Consider the following 16,056-nt stretch of genomic DNA (forward strand, 5'->3'; position numbering starts at 1 on the left):
CAAGGCACCTCGACGCTGAACACGGGAGAGCCTGTCACGGAAGACACGCCTCTCCAGCACGTGGGCCCAGATTTCAGCGCCGTACAAGAGTACTGATTGGACGGCAGACATCAGTAGGCGGCGTTTGCAGGAGCGGGGGCCGCCGACGTTTGGCATAAGCCTACTAAGGGCAACAACTCCCTTAGCGGCTTTGTCAACAGTTCGCTTTATCTGCTCGCCGAAAGACATTTTGCTGTCAATCATAACACCAAGGTATTTGGCATACGGCTTGGTCTCCAATTGGGCATGGCCTACTTGCAAAGGAAGGACGGTGGGAATTCTTTTCTTGGTTAGGATCACGATCTCTGTTTTTTCAACCGCCAACGATAAGCCGTGGTCCCGCATCCACTCGTTGACACGGAGCATCACTATACCAAGTTTAAGCTCTGCTTCTTCAACGGTTCTGCCTGCAACCAGAGCAGCGACGTCGTCGGCGTAGCCAACGAGGCGGGTCTCGTCTGGCATTTCGAGTCTAAGCAGACTGTCGTAAGACACGTTCCAGAGATCAGGTCCAAGGATCGATCCCTGTGCAGCCCCAGAAGTGACAGAGATCCGACGCTGACCTTCGCTGGTGTCAAAGAGCAGGACGCGGTCTGAAAGGTAGGACTCAATCATTCGCAATATGTAAGGAGGGACGCGGAATGTGTGCTCGAGCGCCTGTAGCATGTCACTCCACCTGGCGGAGTTGAACGCATTCTTCACGTCAAGAGTGACGAGGAGAACTAAGCGGCGCGACCAATGACTGTGGTTCTCCGCACTCCGCACTGCCCCAACTACCTCTTGGATGGCGTCAATGGTCGAGTGACCAGAACGAAAACCATGCTGCTGCGGGGACAAATCACCCGCAGAGACGATAGCCTCGGTCGTCAGTCTGACACGAATTAACTTCTCCATCACTTTGCCAACAGTGTCAAGCATACACAGTGGGCGGTAAGAGGAGGGGGTTCCCGGTGCACTCTTCGCCTTGGGGATCAGGACAAGGCGAGCCACCTTCCACGCCGTCGGGAAAACGCCGTCCACCAAGCAGGAGTTGAACATATCCAACATAAGCTTTGGATTGTACTCAACGACGAGCTTGAGGATTTCCGCAGGAATGCCATCAGGACCGGGTGCTCTTCGATTCCTGAGGGATCGGACAGCGGAGGTAAGTTCCTCTTCGCGAAAGGGTGGGAACGTGCCAAGATTCCTAAATTCTCTAGTTGGTCGCACTGGGTGCTTTGGAAACAACGAGTCAACGACAGCAGCCATGGCAGTAGGATCCATGACCACAGGTGGTGAACGAGTCCCTAGCTTTTGGGTTACTATCTTGTAACCCGTCCCCCAGGGGTTGTTGTCGACGTCCTGACACAGTTGCTTCCAGCACCTGACCTTACTCCGGTTGATTGCACCACGAAGATCTCGCCTGGCAGCCTTGTGCTCTGCCGATCTGGCATTGGCTTCAGGCCGGTTTCTGGCACGCTGCGCTGCTCGTCGGAGGCTAAGGCATCTTCGCCGGAGTTCCGCAATCTCGGGTGTCCACCAGTAAACTGGCTTCTTCCCACGACGGGCAGAAATCCTGGGCATGGAACAGTCGCACGCCAATGAAATGAGTCGCATTGTCGACGTGGCACGGAATTCGGCACTTCCGATGTCCCCAACAGTTTGATCCCCGATACATCCCCGAAAGGTGTCTCGGCAAAGACGACCGAGGTTCCAACGTCGAGGCGGGTTGGCCGAGTTGGCATATGGACGCCTACGCTCGGGAAGCACCCCGAAGACAATTGCCTGGTGATCACTTGCAGAGTAGTCCTCGGAGACACGCCAGTCAGAAATCCGATTGGCTAGGCCTTCAGATGCCAGTGAGATGTCAGGGATGGTCTCTCCATATCCAGGGCGACGAAAAGTGGAGACATTGCCCACGTTCAGAACATGAAGACCCAGCCTGGCTGCCATCTCTAAAACATATCGTCCCCTTGTGTTTGTTTGGGGTGAACCCCATTCCACCGCCCTAGCGTTGAAATCTCCGCAAACAATCACCCCACCATCGACGTTCAGGATCCCGTCCTCTAGAGAGTCGACCATCTGGCGGTAATCTATTATGGGCTGGTTAGGTGTAAGGTAGCAGGAGAAGAAAGTTAAACCTCTGCTTCGCACCCACACGAAACCGTTTCCCGCACCGGAATCTAAGATAGGTACCTTCCCGGGGTCAAGGACCCAGATGGCCGCCGTCCCAGAAACATCAGGAAACCACTGAGGAGAGCGTTGGTTCTGATATTGCTCACTCAGCAGCAAAATATCGGCGCCTTGCTCGGTTGCGAATTGGTACAGCAGACCGTCAGCTGTATACTGATTCTTGTATTGTTTGTTTAAAAAAAAAAATCCAGCAAATTTAGTTATAGTATGTAAGAAGCATAAGTTGATTTATTTTAATTGTTTGTAGTGGTAACATTGTTTCTTTTTTCATTTCCCTCACAAAGTTTGATTTCATTCATAATTCTGTATCTCATGGCAGGCAAATCTCGTAGACATTGTAAGTACAAAATATTATTATCCATTATAATCTAGGAAAGTAAAATCTGAAATTAAAATTTGTATTAAAAATACTATTGAACATGGATATGGGAAAATAATATTCACTGTTGGTTAACCTCAAATTCTAGAATATGTTAAATTAGGTTATAAGTATGTTAACTTGCAAAAAGCACATTGTACAAAGAAAATGGAAATTGAAATTATATTTAGAATAGTTATATTAGTAATATTTATGCATTTGTATATTTTCTTTACAGACGAGTTCCTGTATTAAAATAGAGCTCTACGGAAGGCCATCATAAAGTAAGACTGTTTCAATTAAATAATTAGGTATTTAGGGCTGAGATACAGAGGTATAATTTAACTAAAGGAAAAGTATATATTTGTTATGATTACATTTATTTTGTTAATAAAATGTCATTGTTGTACATGAAAATGAAATGGCTTCTTTTTAACTTAGGCTGAATCCTATTGAAGTTATATAGTTCTGTAGTATAAATCATTACATTTATACTTTTATTGGACCTTACGAGTATAAATATATGCGCCACTCTGCTTTACAGAACAACAAAATATAACAAAAAATCTGGAAATCACTATAGCCTACTTTTAAAGTTTTATCCAAGCCTAATTTTTACTAGCCTAGAGTGAAATATTACATTACAGCCTAATTACTAAATGAGCATGAATCTATAGCAAGATAATTTCATAAATATGTCTAAATTTAACTTGAATTACCTTATCAAAGAAGAGCTAACATATGAGCTCTTATCAAGGGGACAAGATATTATCAACAATGATGTTCAGAGTTTAAGGAGGCAATTAAGGTTATGTCAAGACGTTCCAACAAATGTTATTAATTTGAAAGGGAAAATTATACTTAAAGATGAATTTGACACGATAGGAAACAAATTATATAATGTAGAGGAACTAATAGGTCAGTGCAAGGAGACTAATAGCAACTTATTAGTAGCCAAAATCAAAGCTAAGCTAGCCCATTTAGCCTTAAGAATTTCACATATGAAACTGTGTAAACTAGAAGAATCATTTACGAATAGACTTACTGACTTTGTGGATAAATTGCAAAAATCCACGTCGCAATTTGAAGCTATCCTAAATGACATCCCTCAGGAGGAGTTGGCGGAATTTGAAGAAAGGTTAAACACATCTATTTTGGACGAAGAGGAAATCGACTCAGAGATAAATAAGCATGTTGTTCACGATAGACAAACTTCTTCTACCCCTACCCAACATAACACACAGACACTGGAAGTCGTTCAAGATTTCAAGCCTATAGAAATTCCATTTAACAATCGCCTTGGTCCACAAGTACAACCACTAGCAGGCCCCTCTCAAGAGATTGAAAATGTAAATGTATTCGGAAAAATTAAGAATCCGTTAGAAAATTATCTCCAAAAATTCAGGATCTGTAATGGACTAGAAATCTATCCTCTGCTTGACTTTTTAAGAAACCTAATAACCATCACCATCGAGACCAATCTTACTTCACACCAACTGTTTGAAATCTTGCCTACATATACTTCTCAACCGCTCACGAATAAAATATTAGAACACAAGAACACAAATCAATCAATAGACCGACTACACACAGACATCATAAATACTTTCATACCAATAACACTGAAGGAGAAACTGAAACAAGAACTTATCTTTAGACCGCAAAAAACAAACGAACCGTTGTCAATCTACATAAATGAGGTCAAGACAAATCATCAAGTATTGAAGGGAAATCTCACTGAAGAAGAATTGGTTTGTTTCATCAAAAATGGCATCCACCCAGAAATCAGAAATAAATTAGTGTTTGAAAAAAATCCGATAACCTTCAGAGATTTAGACCAACTGTGCATTAACCTAAACAACGTTAATTTTAATGATTATGTCAGACACAATATGTTTCCTACAACGTCAAATACATCATCAGGACATATGCATAATAGGTCAATTGAAAATCAGGGAAATCATGGGTATGGACAAACGTCAAGTGGGACCTCATATCCACGAGACAGGGTTTGTTATAACTGTGCTAGACCAGGTCATACAGCAAGACAGTGCTTCAGAAAACCAAAAAACTCATAAACTTGGGAGGTGTAAGAACCGAACTTCACGTATCTTATCCTCCCAGAAAACAAAATGTTAGTGATAATACAAATCATAGTTTCGCATTCAAAAATGAATTAAGACAACTAGTTAAAGGGCACAACAAATCAAAGAAACCTAGCATAACTAAAACCAAAGGTAAAACAATACATTCTTTACCATGCATGCAAATAAAATTAACTGGGAATATACATGTAAAATCTCTACTCGATACTGGAGCCAGTAGAAACTTTATAAGTAAAGAGCTTTATGACAAACTAAACGCAGTAAATAAAATTAGAGGAACTAAGAAATGGACTGATATAATGTTAGCTGCAAATGAAGAACCGTTGGACATCATAAATGAATGTAAGATAAAAATCAAGATAAGCAAGTATTCCTGGTATGAAAAATTTTTGGTGATAAAACAAAACTATTATCACATGATAGTGGGAGCTCCATTCATTCGGAACAAAGGCCTAATTATCGATTTAAATGCCAACAGCTGTTATTTTAAATTCGCACCTTCAGACAAAATAAAGTTGTGTGGAGATGAAAATTGGCAGAAATTAGCAATAAATAATATTCATATCGGAACTCCAGAGATGACCACAGAAATAGAAGAACTAGTAAAATCTTATCCCAATGTATTTACTGATAAGATTGGTGAGGCACTTGACCTACAAGTAGAACTAAAGCTTACTGATGATAAACCTATATGTATTCGCCCTTATTTTCTAAGTCCGCCTACTTTGAACAAAATGAAAGCTATAGTAGACGATTGGTTAGCCCAAGGTATAATAGAACCATCCACTAGCGAATATAGCAGCCCAGCATTTTTAACGGCAAAAGATAGATTGGTAGTCAACTATTCAGAGTTGAATAAGAAATTAGTGAAAATGAACTATCCAATTGGTGACCTCCAAAATATGTATCATCATCTACAAGGGGCTAGTTACTTTACAGTAATCGACCTAAATAAGGCTTTCCTTCAATGTCCTTTAGCGGAAAATTCTAGAGACATCACATCATTTTCTACAATTTTTGGGAAATATCGCATGAAACGTGTTTGTTTTGGACTCCAGGTTGGAAGCTCCGTTCTATCAAGCTACTTAGATAAAGTTTTTCAAGATATAAAGTTTAAATACATGGTAAATTTCTGTGACGACATAGTTGTTTACAGCACTAACAAGTCTCTGCATATGTCACACGTTAAGGAGGTCATTGACAGACTTGCCAAACACAAACTAACAGTAAACGTTGACAAAGCAAAATTTTTTTGTCGGGAAATCAGCTTCTTAGGACACTTAATTAAAGACAACACTGTAAGAATCGACCCAGAACGTACAACTGCCATTCAAAAGTTCCCGGAACCCAAAAATGTAAGACAAGTGAGGCAATTTACAGGCATGTGTTCTTATTGGGCTAAATATATCCCTAACTATGCCGATATATGTGCACCTTTACACAGTTTGAAACAGAAAGGAAATAAATTCATTTGGTCCCAAAAGTGTAAAACTGCCTTTGATACGTTGAGGGAGAAAATTTCAAATCCCCCAATTTTGCAGTTAGCTGATTTTTCAAAACCATTTGTTTTACAAACGGATGCATCGCAAATAGCGGCAGGAGGAGTTTTATTGCAAGAAAATGAAAATCAAGATCTACTACCAATTGCCTACTATTCCAAAAAGTTCAATGATAACGAGCTCAAATACAGTGTGTATGAGAAAGAAGCCTACAGTGTCATATTATGCATCGAAAAATGGCATGAATTTTTGGAAGTACAGCCCTTTAAATTGATAACGGATAATCAAGCTCTCAGCTACGTTCTAAACACTCGCAGGAAACTGGGAAGATTATCAAGGTGGGTAGAACGCCTGTTAAACCTCCCATTCACTGTCGAACATAAAAAGGGAAGTGAAAATATCTTAGCGGATACTTTATCCAGACTTTTTGATGAAGAAGACATCAATCATGACGAAGACATCAGAACAGAAGAGGACTCTACGTTGAAGATAAATAATTCTGTAAATATTGTTAGGGAAGAAATTAGGAACAAGAAGAGAAATGTAAATAAAATAAATCATGTAAATAGTAGTAATAAGAAAATGATGAGAAACAAACGAGAAGATATACATTTTTGTAATCTAATTCAAGAGATACCCATGGCATTAAATGACTTGAAGTATCACCAGGGAAATGACCCCAAATGTGCAGAGATAATTAAAAGCGTACAAAATAATACTAATCAAGAGTGTTACTACCTGAAAAATGACGTTTTGATGTACAAAAATCAATCTGGAAAAAGTAAAATTTATCTACCAGACAACTTAATAAATTTGGTTTTCACATTTTACCACAACACAATGATCGGAGGTCATTTGGGAATCTCTAGGACCCAAGGTAAAATAAATGAATATTTTTACAATCCAAATTTAAATGAAACTGTGAAGCAGAAGATAAAACAATGTAAAATATGTGCTATGTCGAAGACCACACAAAGAAAATACGAGGGTAAACTAATTTCAATTCCAGTTGAACAAACCATGAATACAGTTTTTATTGATATTCTAGGACCATTGCCAAGATCAAAGGGACAAAATAAATATATTCTAGTGATAGTCGATGCATTCACTAGATATTTATGGCTTCACGCTCTTAAGGACTGTAATTCAAGATTGATAATCGCAAAACTTCAGCAAACATTTGTGAATTTTTCAACTCCGAGGATATTAGTGTCTGATAACGCTTCATATTTCATATCCAAGGAATTCAAGGCCTATTTGTTTAAACATTTCATTGAGCACCGTCGTATAGCGATATATCGTGCAAATGGAAATCGAGCTGAGAGATTTATCAGAGATGTGTCTACACTATTGCGATGTTTTTACCACAACAATCAATCTAATTGGGATGACAATTTAGGTTTGGTCCAACTTAGTTTAAACACAGCTGTAAATTCGTCTACAGGTCAAACAGCCTTCCAAATGATGTTTTATCATGAATGTAATAACGCACTATCAAATGTTTGGAATATACAGGATTTGATTTCAACAAAGCTAACTGAAGATGAGAAGAAAGAAAATTTAACTAAAGCTATAAACAACATCAAGAGAAGCATTAAGAAAAATCAAGAACGTGCGAAATACAGGAATCCAAGATCGCCATTCGCTGTCAATTCTATTGTTTATGTCCGCACTCACTATTTGAGCAACAAAGTGAAAAACTTTTCTAAGAAGCTTGCTATCAAATATTCTGGACCATATAGGATATTGTATTTCGTCACGGACGTAACAGTTTTGATACAGAACGTGAATAATTATCAAGACGTGAAGAAAGTACACATTGTGGACCTCAAACTAGCAGAAGACAAATGAATATGATTCAAACCCGATGCTTACACCGGACTGAGAGGACTGAAACTACTTCAGAAGATTGTATTACTTTTTTAGAGTAATATCAGGAAATGTATATTTTTATTAAGGAGGTATGCAGAAGGAAAAGCGAATTATTTTAGCAAACAATGGCGAAAGAAAACCAAAATTTCAATAATTAAATAAAATTAAATGTTAATAAATAAAGCGCATTCATTTAAAATAGTGAATCAGGATGAATAAATGAGTGGGTAAATGTATAGTTCAAATGTGAGTGTAAATGTGAGCAAATGGATTGATCAAATGGGTGAGAATGTGTGTGAAAGTTTTGACTAAAATTAGTAAATAAGGATACGTGACTCTGAACACTTGACACAAAACTGTTACTTATACACTTATACGACAGGCCATACAAAACACAAACTTTAACGCGCACTAAATATACTAAACTTATAACTAAAACACGACACATCACACTAAAACGCACGCACTTCAACTAGTTTCAACTAATGTGAGCAAACAGGATTTTAAATGAATGCAGTTTTTATCTTATCTCTGGTATTCGTGATCATTATCATTCTTCCTTTTGGGCATAGTTTGCTGAATAATCCGTCTTGTTTTAAAAAGGGATATAGGAAAGTTTTGTTTGAATCAAATAAATGGATTTGTATTTATTTATATGTAGTTTTAAAATGGTAGTTGATGAAATTACAAAGAAAAATGTTTAGTTAAAAGAAATATTTAAAGTCAATTTTAATTTGGTTTGATATAACAAAAAAAAAAAAGCAACAAAACTGAAGGCCCGCGCATTCTAGTGACAAACTATTTATACTACAATAGGTTATCTGAACTAACCGGATATTGTATTGAGCCGAGCTATTCTATTTCATTGTTGTGTATTTCATAGTATTGAATCTTGTAAATATCATTGTTTGTTATTAAGGAAACAAAAATTTGAACTAAATTTACTATGATTTTTTTTTATTTTGAAGTGGCGGAAAATTTATACTGATTCTTGTATTGTTTGTTTAAAAAAAAAAATCCAGCAAATTTAGTTATAGTATGTAAGAAGCATAAGTTGATTTATTTTAATTGTTTGTAGTGGTAACATTGTTTCTTTTTTCATTTCCCTCACAAAGTTTGATTTCATTCATAATTCTGTATCTCATGGCAGGCAAATCTCGTAGACATTGTAAGTACAAAATATTATTATCCATTATAATCTAGGAAAGTAAAATCTGAAATTAAAATTTGTATTAAAAATACTATTGAACATGGATATGGGAAAATAATATTCACTGTTGGTTAACCTCAAATTCTAGAATATGTTAAATTAGGTTATAAGTATGTTAACTTGCAAAAAGCACATTGTACAAAGAAAATGGAAATTGAAATTATATTTAGAATAGTTATATTAGTAATATTTATGCATTTGTATATTTTCTTTACAGACGAGTTCCTGTATTAAAATAGAGCTCTACGGAAGGCCATCATAAAGTAAGACTGTTTCAATTAAATAATTAGGTATTTAGGGCTGAGATACAGAGGTATAATTTAACTAAAGGAAAAGTATATATTTGTTATGATTACATTTATTTTGTTAATAAAATGTCATTGTTGTACATGAAAATGAAATGGCTTCTTTTTAACTTAGGCTGAATCCTATTGAAGTTATATAGTTCTGTAGTATAAATCATTACATTTATACTTTTATTGGACCTTACGAGTATAGCTGTCCTGCTCCTTTGCATGTTAAGCTGAAGGGCACTTATCATTTCTGGGTGGATTGGCGGATCTTGTGCAGTGCTTGCTTATAAGCAGCACAACGGCTTGATCCCGCAGCGTGCTGTATGGCATCGTTCTTCAAGCCGGCCTTTGTGCACAGGACGCAAGATTCAGCGGAACTGCATACATTGGCCCTGTGATTTTGGCCGCCGCACTTGTAGCACATATTGCGTCTGTCGGGACCTTTGCAGCGATTAGCTATGTGGTTAAACCCCAGGCATTTATAACACCTTGGGGCAACGAGCTTCTCGCGGACCCGGCATCTCACCCATCCGACCTTTATGAGCCCTTCAGCTAGGAGTTTTCTCCCATCTCTAGCTCCCAACGTCAATATCGCCATCTTCTGCCCTCGAGAGTTGGCCTTTGAGACAAAGATCTTTATCTCACTGGGTTCCCCGAGAACAGACTTAACTGCAGTGGAGACCTCTTCCTCAGTCGTGAGTTCGTCGAGATCTCTCACTTCCAATGTCGACTTAGGCTCAAGAATTCGCACCGAGGCGTTTGCACCAAGGATGGATTGCAAATCGGCCCCGAATTCTGCCTTCGTCCCGGAGGAATCCACAAGCTCTACGAGGAGATCACCAGCTCTAGTTTTTCTGAGCGATTTGATAACAGCTCCTTTCTCTTCGGGCTTCACCTTTTGACGTATCTCACCAAGCACGTCAGCGTATGTTTTTCCGCTTGTCGGCTTGATTAGAAGAGCGTCAGGGCGTTGCTTAGAGGCTCTCTTTTTCTTGGGCTTCTTTGTCGTTTCGTCACCAGGCTGGACAACAGACTGCTGAGGAGGGTTCTTCTGCTTGCCCTTCCGTTTCGCAACCGTCACCCACTCTCCTGGTTTGTTTCCGTCTACCTTCTTTTTCTTCTCGGTCACAGGCTCAGCTGGGCTTGAGGCGGCTCGCTTAGAGCTGGCCGCAGTTGAGGACTGAGACGTCTGTTGTCGTGGCGAGGTCTGCGTTGACGAAGAGACGAGGGTCTTTTCACACGACTTCCAAGACTTGCGGAGATGAAGGATGTGGTTAAGATAGGACTCCAGCTTGGTAATCCCAGTCTTAACGTCTTGGTTCACATTCCTCTGTCTGCGTGTCGCTGACTTCATCTGACTAAGAGTGTCAAAACACTTTGTCAGGAGGTCCTCCTCTTCCTGCCTGGCCAGTGCGATAACGGCCTCGTATGGCGAGGTCGTTTTCTCACTTCCCTGCTCTGGCAGAGTTTCCGAGAGCGGCGATGGGTCGGAACTCGGAGTGAAAGGACGGGCGCGAACAGGGGAGCGACTCAAACGTGAGCTCCTCCTGAACGGGTCGAAATCCACTTCAGGTGTCGTTTCTGCCTCTTTTTTTGGGTTAGGGAACCCGAAGTTTTTTCTTGCACAATTGTAACGTTTTCTTTTTGCTTGTCTGCCATTTTTAAAAAGTTTCCCCCCCTATGCTGTGCCCTCGTGAGAATGTCACCCTGGTTCACCCCATGCACGGCTGTACTCCATGTCCTGCGCCCCCCGAAACCCAGAACGCTCCAGAAAAGGCAGTGGCCTCGGCAGAGCCCCCCCCAAAACCGCAGCAGGGCCCTATCCGGTCGCCATCCGGCACTACTACGGCCAAAGAGATTTTCGCCGGATGATAGGGCAGCCAGGTCATTGCCGGCTAAGCTGACCCGGGCCCCTGTACTATCCGGCAGCCTGGGGTGTGCAAGAAAGACCCAGTTTTTAAGCTGTACCCTCTACCTGAACGGACGTCCAACGCATCGGGGGACCGCAGGACACGGAGCCATACACAGCAATAGACCAGGGTGATTTGGAAAAAGAAAATTGGTTTATTGATTTTAAGCGGGAAATGTTGGTTTGCAGAGGAGACGCTAAAAGAATTGGTGCGCTCCCCCCCCCTTTTAGTCGACTCTTACGACGAGCAGGGGATACTGCGGTCTATTCTAATGCCGGAGCCGCACAGCGTGATCCAACAATGATGTGCACACTTTAGTCAATGGTGATAGTTGAATTTATTTTGGAGTACATCTCTAAAACCTAGTTTAAGGCCAATGTCTTAAGTATATGTCTTAATCATAAACCACGAACTTTGACCTCAGATTTAATTTATACCTTTACTGAGACACTTATTTTGCACGATTAGTGGTTATTATCACGCAGAGAAATTAAATTGGTTAAGGCCTGTGACTGATGGATCAACTATACTCCGCGCGCGATAACTTTTCACTTGGGACTTGCACAACTTGGCAACGCTGCAGGACTCGCTACCTCTCACATATCGAGCCAAAGCGACAAGAAGCGGGCGCTCGCCTCGGCGGTGCGACGTTGCCGATACAAAATTCACACGGAACACCAAAAATCCCAAGTGCAAAGTTATCGCGTGCGGACTATAATTGTAGAGAATCAAGGATTTCCCATCCATAACTGAAAGAGTTGTAGAAAGGAGTTCTCTGGAAAAATAAAGTAAAATGTTATGAGAATTTATTTGATTGTGCTAGGTTATGGGTAGTGTAAGAAAGTATCACAAAGATTATCGTTACCATTTAACTTAAACTTAAAATTAAATTTCTCAATTTATAAATTCTTTTAATTGATTATAAAGGCAATAATTTTCAATGTAGATCCTCCTAGAACAAGAATCATCATTAATTCAACTTTTTGATTACATTTGAGATGTTCATACTAAATGTGTTTGAATACAATTTGCATCGTTTTATGAAAATAAATCACGATTGACTAATAAACTCGAGTATTTGATTCTACAGGATTTACTTTTTGAAGATTTCTAAAAGGGAAATATTTTTTAATAGGTCTATAAAACGTAAAATTACAGAGGTGTTTTGGTAAAAATTCTTATTCGCAAGGTAAATCACGAGCAAGCGATGTTTTTGATTGTTTGGATACCAAAACAATCCTTTTAATGCACAGCCGCACTTAAAAAATTAATCCGCACTTTTTCTCGCTATTAACGTTACTTTAAGATTCCCCCCCCCCCCCCCCCACTGACTGAAACGTATAATTTACCTAGTTAATCAAACTGATATTATTTTTACCTACGACTATTTTTTTAACCAGCCTTAAAATTAAGTTCTTAGAATTGAAAAGATTCATATTATTGTATTTTTTACTTTTTACTTTCTCCCCCTATACCATAGTATATGGAGAAAGTATTGTTTTCGTCAAAATTTTCGAGTTTGAGTTTTGAGTGGATATATTCGTTTTGGGTCCCCCTGGACCCAAAAAAGTGGTTTTCGAAGTGATGTCTGTGTGTGTGTGTGTGTGTGTGTGTGTGTGTGTGTGTCTGTGTGTCTGGATGTGTACAGAGCTAGGGACTACACCTGTGGTCCGATTTCGATGAAATTTGGTATGTAGGTTCTAATCCATGGTATCTCCAGGCGTTTTTTCCATTTTTTTGAAATTTTGATTTTTAATGGGGATTTTCCCATAAAAACCCATAAAAAACAGGAAAAATCGGATTTTCTCAAAAATGGCCCGAACGATTTTGATTAAAATTTAGTATGTTGTAGCCCTTAAAATTCTGAACAAAATGGTACAAATCCCATTTCTGTAAAAATTACGGTTCAAAAGTTATGGTAAATTATGTTTTTTTCCCATAAAAACCCCATAAAATAACGAAAAATAGGATTTTAGACATAAATCCAGTTTTTATTTAACATAGTAGGTTATGGTCCTTACAATTTTGATAGTTTTTTTCATTTTTTTAGAAATTTTGATTTTAGATGGGGATTTTCCCATAAAACCCCATAAAATAACGGAAAAATAGGATTTTCCCAAAAATGGCCCGAACGATTTTGATAAAAATTTAGTATGTTATAGTCCTTTATATTCTGAACAAAATGGTACAAATCCCTTTTCTGTAAAAATTACGGTTCAAAAGTTATTGTAAATTATGTTATTTCCCCATAAAAACCCCATAAAATAACGGAAAAATCGGATTTCCCAAAATTGGCTCGAACAATTTTGATAAAAATTTAGTATGTTATAGTCCTTTAAATTCTGAACAAAATTGTACAAATCCCATTTCCGTATATTTACTCTCACCACTTTTATACATGATAAAGGTTGTGTACAAACTTATGGGAGAAAGTATGTGTCAGATTGCTGATACCGTTTATTTGTACCAGTTTGGACCAATGAGGTTCAAGGATTGAGAGAAAAGAAGTAAAATTATAATGCTTTGAACAGTTGTTAAGGCCAATTTAATTGATTATACAATGAGTGAGTAGTTGGAACAATGAGTCGTAGCATCACAATAAGTGGCAATGAGATGAAAATGGCTATAAATGAAAACATAACCTCTCTTAGACGTTATGAGTATTGATTGTTAGTAATTAAAAACGGTCGTAGGAAAAGTTTTGTCCACAGCTCGCGTAATTAGCCTCTAAAATATTCTGAGAAGTTTTAAAGGCACTCCACATCCACAAGGCTCGTACCTACCTTTTATTTTCTACTCGTGTCTTTAAGACTATCTTTAATTGATCGTTGCGTAAACTACTATCGTTTTTATGTAAAAAGGAAATTGTAGATAATTGTTTTATTTTCTATTCAGAATTTGCTGTTAATATTTATCAACTGTATAAGCCAATGACAATCACTAAAAACTGACTAACATATTACTATTTTCTTGGATTGAAAAAATATAAACAATTTGGTGCACTGTTCCCCATAGGCTAGTCAATTATAAAACCGTTGAACACTAGCATGAATTTCTTACATAGCGATCTGAATCAAAAATACGACGTTGTAAATGTCGTGAATATTTAACCTACCAAAAACCGTTTTTTACAATTTCATTTTAGTGAGAATCCTTGATATACAACCAAATTGTTTCAAAATATTTACATTTAGTAGTTAGCAAAGCTAAAACCTCGAGTTGGTAAAAAATGTTCCTCATTTAACAACTTTTAGTATGACTTTAGGGAGTTAATGTAGAAAGAAACTAAAAGCTACGCACACCTTGTCATGAGAAGAGCTCTTTTAAAGGCTGTTCAAATACGATTTTTAAAAGTATCCCTTATGAGTAATTTTACTGTTTGATCATTTTTATGGTAAACCAAAGAGAGACAATAACTACTGAGATGTGTCTAAGATAAAATCTGTTCTCGCTGGTTTTATTATACCATAAAGTAGATTGTAAGGTAATGTTATTAGCCATAATTCAGTAGGATGTCATAAAGATTGTACTTATTACAACCGCAGTGCAGTTATGGTTAGAGGGATATCCTTAGCAGCCTCATGTAAATTTAAGGCGATCGTATGAGAACAACCTAATATGTGTGGATTTTAAATAGTTCCGAACGATAGGATCGTATATTAAATTTGTATTAAAAAATATTAACAAAACACTATTGTAAAATGCATTTCCTTCACTGGTTTTATTAAATTACATTTTAGGACATTCTTCAATAGTATAGAGTAAAATTAGTAATCTTAATATTTTTGATGATTCTCGTTGTATACCTGTTATGTTTAGATTTATTTTTAAATTATTGATTTTGTATTTATAAATATTTAGTCCTTACACTTCATGCTATACTACGACCCACAATTTCTAAGTTGTGGCTACTCTGTAAACATGTGAGTATAATGTAATATAAATTATATCAATGAAAGTTTCAGCGATATGTACTCAAAAGTTAAACTTTGCTCAACAAATTTAGTCTAATCATAAATCATAGATAGCTCATGAACTATTTCGATATTTTCCGCTGCAAACCAACGTATCAACGTTATCAACGATAAATAAACGTGGATCAACGTATGAATTTTATAATTCACACATATTACAGGCTGTATGAAACAATCAGAATATCTAGACAACAAACACAGAACTTGTTTTCAAAAGCTTAAAGTCCTATATCTTTGAAGATATGTTATTTCCACTTTCAAACTTTAACTAGTTACAAAAAAACACCATGCGTCATGTACTATGATCTTACGTTATTAACATGAATATGAATGGAAATGAATGGCGTTTAACTTTAGTTGACAATACTAAAAATATTTCAGGCTTAGAATAATATACGAGGCATCCAGATTTCCAACTAACCCCAAACTGTATTAAAATGACTATCAGGAAACAATGAGATTGGAGGGTGGGTAGAGAGTAATGGACACTTTGTCCCTATCAGACAACAAACTTGCTTCAGGCTACACATTTAATTGAGGTGAGCATTAAAACCTATTCAATAACGTTGGTAGTGGAGTATTCAAGTATTTGATACATGTAATGGTCTGCCCATGTTGCAGAAT

At 38.0% G+C, this 16,056-nt stretch overlaps 1 protein-coding gene across 1 annotated transcript; it reads left to right on the top strand.

Moving 5' to 3' along the window:
• Nucleotides 1-2,447: 2,447 nt before the first annotated feature.
• On the top strand, nucleotides 2,448-4,705 carry LOC128983068 (uncharacterized). The gene is made up of 2 exons (XM_054402212.1): nucleotides 2,448-2,548; nucleotides 2,808-4,705. Exon 2 carries the CDS (start codon nucleotides 3,265-3,267, stop codon nucleotides 4,645-4,647), a length of 1,383 nt encoding a protein of 460 aa, XP_054258187.1. The 5' UTR covers nucleotides 2,448-2,548; nucleotides 2,808-3,264; the 3' UTR covers nucleotides 4,648-4,705.
• The last annotated feature ends 11,351 nt before the right edge of the window (nucleotides 4,706-16,056 follow it).

This window comes from Macrosteles quadrilineatus, unplaced genomic scaffold (assembly GCF_028750875.1).
Source record: "Macrosteles quadrilineatus isolate MER2022 unplaced genomic scaffold, UCM_ALF_1.0 Scaffold_1__1_contigs__length_201487025, whole genome shotgun sequence".
NCBI classification, from domain to species: domain Eukaryota; kingdom Metazoa; phylum Arthropoda; class Insecta; order Hemiptera; family Cicadellidae; genus Macrosteles; species Macrosteles quadrilineatus.

Coding starts and splice junctions, on each gene's coding strand:
- LOC128983068 (XM_054402212.1), top strand. CDS start 3,265: ATGTCTAAATTTAACTTGAATTACCTTATCAAAGAAGAGCTAACATAT.